The 5991-nt window shown below is 42.9% G+C and overlaps 1 protein-coding gene and 1 long non-coding RNA gene across 2 annotated transcripts in view; one reads left to right on the top strand and one right to left on the bottom strand.

Annotated features, from left to right (window-relative positions):
- Positions 1-481: 481 nt before the first annotated feature.
- LOC115537767 (uncharacterized) lies at positions 482-2214 on the bottom strand. Its single transcript, XR_003974869.1, has 3 exons — positions 2028-2214; positions 1306-1366; positions 482-929 (listed from the first exon to the last, which is right to left on the bottom strand). It is a non-coding gene; the product is annotated as an uncharacterized LOC115537767 (long non-coding RNA).
- A 3472-nt stretch (positions 2215-5686) lies between these two features.
- The window catches only part of LOC115537698 (NACHT, LRR and PYD domains-containing protein 3-like), a 77234-nt gene continuing 76929 nt past the window's right edge, over positions 5687-5991 (top strand). Inside the window, exons 1-2 of the mRNA XM_030349743.1 lie at positions 5687-5704; positions 5789-5834. Of these exons, the coding sequence (XP_030205603.1) occupies positions 5687-5704; positions 5789-5834 (64 nt within the window). The remainder of the gene's footprint in view (positions 5705-5788; positions 5835-5991) is intronic.

The raw sequence follows: 5991 nt of genomic DNA, 5'->3' as shown, positions 1-5991 counted from the left end.
TAGTTCAAAAGTCAAATGAATGAGCACTTATGTCCTTTCGATTTCTTACAGTTTGGGCCGTTGTTGGCCGTATACGCTAGCATTCTGCTAATGAATGCTGATTGGTCAGGGACGGACCTGCGACTGATTACGACCAGAGACCCTCTTGACGGCATCTGAAGCTGAAGCGCATCGGAAACATTATCTTAAGGAGGACTTTCCGTCGAAGTTAATTTTTGCGTACTGTAGGCCTATTTATATTTTCCTGCAGGCCCTTTTATTTTTTATATAGTTATGTATGGTGAAAGTACATGGGTATAGATGGAATTTCTTCCATTTCTCGTGTTCAATGTTCAATGTGTTGTATACATGGTACGGTATGACCACCTTAAATTATACAGTCAATGTCCCGCTCAATATCATTTCATCTGTCATTGTCCATTTTTCGAAAATAAAGATAGTTAAAAAAAATGCCTAGAAAATGTGCGATGATAAACTGCTCCAACAGTGGAAAGGGATTGTCCTTCTTTTCTTTTCCCAAGGAAAGAAAAAGGTAACGTTCTTGCTTGCTCCTGTATGAATGGTCCTAGGCTACCTGAGGCTGCACCTGGTAGGGAAAGTTGCGCTGGAGCCCGGGTAAAATCGCACATGGCTTATTCAAGTTGCGCGCTAGACATTCTCTAAAGTGTCGAGACTCAAGCACTTAAATTACCTTAACCGAGTGTCCCATACAAATCGTTTGTTAACGATTTAACAACTTCAAAATCTGCTATTACTGTAGTTATTTTTTTTGTAGGCATTGGGCTAATGACCTTGCACAGAGGGAAAACCATCTACACCACTTGTCATTGGTAACAACACTGAACATAGGCAGGGAAAAAATGACAGAGGAACAACAATATAATAAAAGAGGAAGAAGACTTGTCCGTTGCCACAGCATCAAGATCCAACTGTAGAGATCAAGAAAGGAAGAGGCATGAGGAGGAGTACAACAGAACACTGCTCTCTAGGAAATTGTTTACTGATGTAAACTAAGTTGATGCAGTCTTACAATTATGATTCTAATCCAGGTTTCTATTTCAGGAGAAAGAAATGGCTCATAAACATGAGGCGAAGTGACCTCAGACACTCCATGTCACATGAGGAGTAAATGCAGGGGGGCTACGTTGTCTGTGAACTGCATTTTGAGGAATGCTACCTTAAAAAAGTGAGTAGTGCATATTGGAAGAAATGAGAATTTAAATTAAATATAATAAAAATCAATAGATTTACTGATACATTGTGCTGTGTGTGCTTCGGATAGCACAATGGAAAGGTGGCACTCACCAGAGATGCCATCCCCACACTGGTGGATTGCGACAACCCGCCACCACTTGCCTCCCCACCTCTTAAAAGGCGAAAAAAAAAAGAAGGTAACATAACTGAGACCAAGACCAACATACAAATAATTAAGACCCTGAAATAACATTTACATACATTACATTGAATGAAATAACTTTAACTGATCCTTTGATATTGACTGATTCAATCCTCAAAAGCTAAGCAGAGTCAATCTGAGGAAGAAGACAGATGTATAGACACAGAGGGAGGGACAGAGAAAAGCACAGAGGAGACAGCAGAAATGATACCGGAAAGGACAGAGGAGACTCTAGAGACAACAGTTGAAATGGAGGAAAGGACAGAGGAGAGCGCAGAAGGGACAGTAGAGTCAAATGGAGGCACCAAAGAACAGGCTGAGGCTCAGGTGACAATTCTGCACAGCAGTCTCCAAAAGAAGGACCAGGTGATGTTCTGAGCTTCTTCAATTTCAAAATTCTGACTAGCATTATTATGTAGCAGACACACATAAAGGATGCCTTTTTTGTTATTTCAGAGAATAAAACAACTAGAGGCACGCCTTGCAAGGCTGCAAAGGCTAAGACGCAGGAAAAGGAAGCCAGCTGGCATGCCAAAAAAATCCAAGTAATGTCAATGACAGACAAACAAAATATGCCTTTAGAATTATCAAGACTTGATTTAAGGGAATGCATATTGCATTTTAACACCACCTTGTTCTTTCGTAGTCCCCATGAAATTATGGAGGAGATGCTCCAGAGGTGTCCTGAGGGCTGCCGGAACTTCATTAGGGCACAACTGTCAGAGGCAGGGAAAAAGGACAGAGGGAGAAGGTTCAACAGACACATGAAGGATCTAGGGCTGCAGCTGTTACACAGCAGCCCAAAGGCCTACCGTCAAATGAAGGCCATATTCTCGCTTCCTTCTGGAAGGACACTTCGGCGTCACTAGAATTTCACATAAACGATGTGACGCAGTTAGCTGTGATTCAAAGCTCTTCCTCTTTCTGATCTGTCTGCCATAAGGACCCAAGCAGCTCAATCTTTACTTTCAGAACCTTTGTTAATGTTCTGTCTCGCTTCTAAACACTTCTCTGTTATTTGGTGAACACCTAAACCTCTTTATTCCCTCCTTTCCTTGCATTTGTTATTCTATATTTCCATTCAACACGGGCAGCACACGTTTCGTCACAAGGTACCGTTTCCTGAATTCCTGTTTTCTTACCAGATGTATTCAAACTATATTAATTTATTCTTACTAAATTAATCTGTTTCCAGTCCAAGCTGATTGTATCCATGATTGTGGTGTAAAATAGGTTTAATGAAGGAGTATGCGTCAGGACATCAGTAACTAGTTTTACCGTGTTGAGGGCGATTATATACGGATCCTTCCTTGCATTGTGGACTTTTATTCTGTAGGGAGGCCAGAACGGTCAGAGTTTCATTGGTAACAGTTAAGAATTGATGGTTTGGAAGTGTCGGATCTAAAGGTAAATAAATAAGTCCATAATTAAATGAACGTGTTAGAAGCAGTGTGTGTGTGTGTGTGTGTGTGTGTGTGTGTGTGTGTGTGTGTGTGTGTGTGTGTGTGTGTGTGTGTGTGTGTGTGTGTGTGTGTGTGTGTGTGTGTGTGTGTGTGTGTGTGTGTGTGTGTGAAGACATAGAGAATGATTAGAATGTAGCTCTAGACAGAGCGAGTGATAGAGTTTGTGATCTAGACATAAATTGAGATAGAGTGTGTAGTTCTAGACTGAGGGACAGATAGTGTGTGTATGTCAGACAGGAGGAGGATAGGAAGTCTTCACTGAAGTCATTTCATGTTTGGTACTTAAAGAGAATCCAGAGAAACAATATGGCATTGTGTTTGTGTCCAGGTCTCCAGTCTACTATGGATGAGGAGAGTGAGGAGGGGGCTCCTACCTCTAAAACCACCCTGTCTGGGAAACATGGCCGCCAGAGCAAAGCTAAGAGGTAAGAAGAGGATCTCTCTGTCTGTTACTGTTGTCCTTCTCAGAGCTCAGCACTGATATCTCATGACTCCATCATCAGTCTTAGTAAAAGCTGTGTGTGTGTTGTGTTGAAGCCCAGAGCAGCGGGAGAGAGCAGACTCCCCTGAACCCAGCTGTGTCTCCATGAAGAGTGACTGGTCTATGGATTATCCGCATGACTTTAGAGATGGAATTCGGTCTATTAAGAAGAGGTTAGGATTTATCAGATATTCTACAACTATATCTATCAGACATCTTTTAATCCTGGTTCTTGTCATTCTATAAGATTCCAGAAGGAGAGAGCAGACTCCCCTGGACCCAGCTGTGTCTCCATGAAGAGCGACCGCTCTATGGGTCATCCTCCTGACCTTAAAGATAGACGCCCCTCCAGAGAGGAAGGGTAAGGATTTGTCAAAGATTATAAAACTACAGCATCTATCAAACACCCATAAATCCTGGTTCTTGTTTTTCTATAAGAGTCCAGAAGGAGAGAGTGGACTCCCCTGGACCCAGCTGTGTCTCCTTGAAGAGCAACTGGTCTATGTATCATCCTCCTGGATTTAAAGATGGACGCCCCTCCAGAGAGGAGAGGTAGGAGTTTCCAACTAGTAGTTTTACTGACTGATATTTACAATTCAGGAAATATTTGTATTAAAAAGATTGTGTGTGTGTGTGTGTGTGTGTGTGTGTGTGTGTGTGTGTGTGTGTGTGTGTGTGTGTGTGTGTGTGTGTGTGTGTGTGTGTGTGTGTGTGTGTGTGTGTGTGTGTGTGTACGCACGCTGTCTCCACAGGCGACCACAGGAGAGGTCAAAGGTTACCAGTGCTCAGTCTGTACAGCAGAATCAAGCAGAGCTGATCAAGGTGTGTAAATGAAACAAGACATTTGACTTCAGCTCTAAACAGGGGCGCCGTAAAGGGAGGGGGGGGGGGGGGGGGGGGGGAATTCATCATAATCAAGTTAATATATTTCGAGTGAAAATGTTATCGATTAAAACAGCAATTTAAACAAACAAGGGGTTCGTTCCTCCATGTTTGGCTAAATGTTCAGTATAGTCTATATATTCCAGAAGGAGAGAGCGGACTCCCCTGGACCCAGCTGTGTCTCCATGAAGAGCAACTGGTCTATGGATCATCCTCCTAATCTTAAAGATGGACGCCCCTCCAGAGTGGAGAGGTAGGAGTTTCCAACAAACTAATAGTTTTACTAACTGATATTCACAATTCAGGAAATATTTTTATAAAAAGATACTGTGTGTGTGTGTGTGTGTGTGTGTGTGTGTGTGTGTGTGCGCGCGCGCGCGTTCTCTCCACAGGCAACTCCAGGAGAGGTCAAAGGTTACCAGTGCTCAGTCTGTACAGCAGAATCAAGCAGAGCTGATCAAGGTGTGTAAATGAAAAACTACATTTGACTTCAGCTCTAGACAGGGGTGACCTAAGGGGGGTGGGGGGGGGTAGTAGTCTATATATTCCACCTCTCTCTCTTTATTGCATGGTTCAGTCTTGCGCGGATCCAGTTTTCAGCACAGAGTCTTCCACTCGGTGCCCTTACAAGCAGAACAGACGGAGAACAGACTGTCAGTAGTTTGACACGTCGTCGTTGAGGTAGAAGTCTGGGTATCAGAAACAGAAACCTGAGAGGGAGGAGCAGGGCCCACAGTTGGTCACCCAGTTTATACAACTAAAGGTTTTTATTTATTCCCCTTCCTGTGGTGCCCATTATCACAGAGCTACCTAGTGAATCATAGAATCTTATATCAATCCAATAGTTCTTCATCAAACAGGAAATTCATGAATATGAATCAATGAATGAGGTAGACAGGTGGATGAACCGGGAGACTATTTACTGAGGCCTACACACATTTTCTTCTACTTAGGTAGGTCTAAATACTGACCCCTAGTGGTGAAAGGTAATGGCAGAGTATGAAGACAGTTTGTGTCTTTTCTGTCCCATTTTACTGAGGTGTTTAGAGCCAGTGTAACATTACTGGCATCTGACAAACTTTGGGAATAAATTGACCAAAAACGTAAAACACCACTGAATTTCATGAATTTCTAAAGAGGAAAGCCTTTTGCCAGAACAGCAACAGTAATGAGAGATGCCACTCATTACCTCTAACATTCATACATCAATGGTCAATGACAGCAGGCCAAGTATTGGGTAATTAGCAGTACGCTACACTAGAGCTAGTCTATCAATCTATGGGTGGTCAAATGGATTTTCTAGGCTGGTGGGTGGTCTAGGTTGGAGGCCCAATATATTATTTGATAAGGCCCACAATCTCTAATGGTGCCCCTGGCTCTACATGGGCAATAAAAGCATCTCTTGTGGAGCTTATAGTCTCCAGTTTTCTCTCTTTAGACCAGGGAGACGTTCATCTGGGACTGATGCTTCTGATGTCCTCAGTTAGTTCAAAGTTCTCCTTGATGTTTGTTCTGTTCCAGAGGGCTGAGGAGAACGCACACGCTTTTCTAGACAAGGAGCTGAAGAAGCTCTGGAGGGATCTCTTGGAACTGGCCGACAAGCTGGGGAGTGGTAAGATACAAATATATAGGTTAAATGGTTTGATCCAGATATGTAGGGTCATTGTGGGGGTATCAGGTTGAATGGTTTGATCCAGATATGTAGGGTTATTGTGGGGGTATCAGCTTAAAGAATTGTAAACACTAGACTGCAGATCAACAGCAGAATA

This window comes from Gadus morhua, chromosome 23, assembly GCF_902167405.1.
Source record: "Gadus morhua chromosome 23, gadMor3.0, whole genome shotgun sequence".
In the NCBI taxonomy this organism is placed as follows: domain Eukaryota; kingdom Metazoa; phylum Chordata; class Actinopteri; order Gadiformes; family Gadidae; genus Gadus; species Gadus morhua.
The sequence above is the reverse complement of the archived record's forward strand: the minus strand, read 5'-3'. Positions and strand labels throughout refer to the sequence as shown.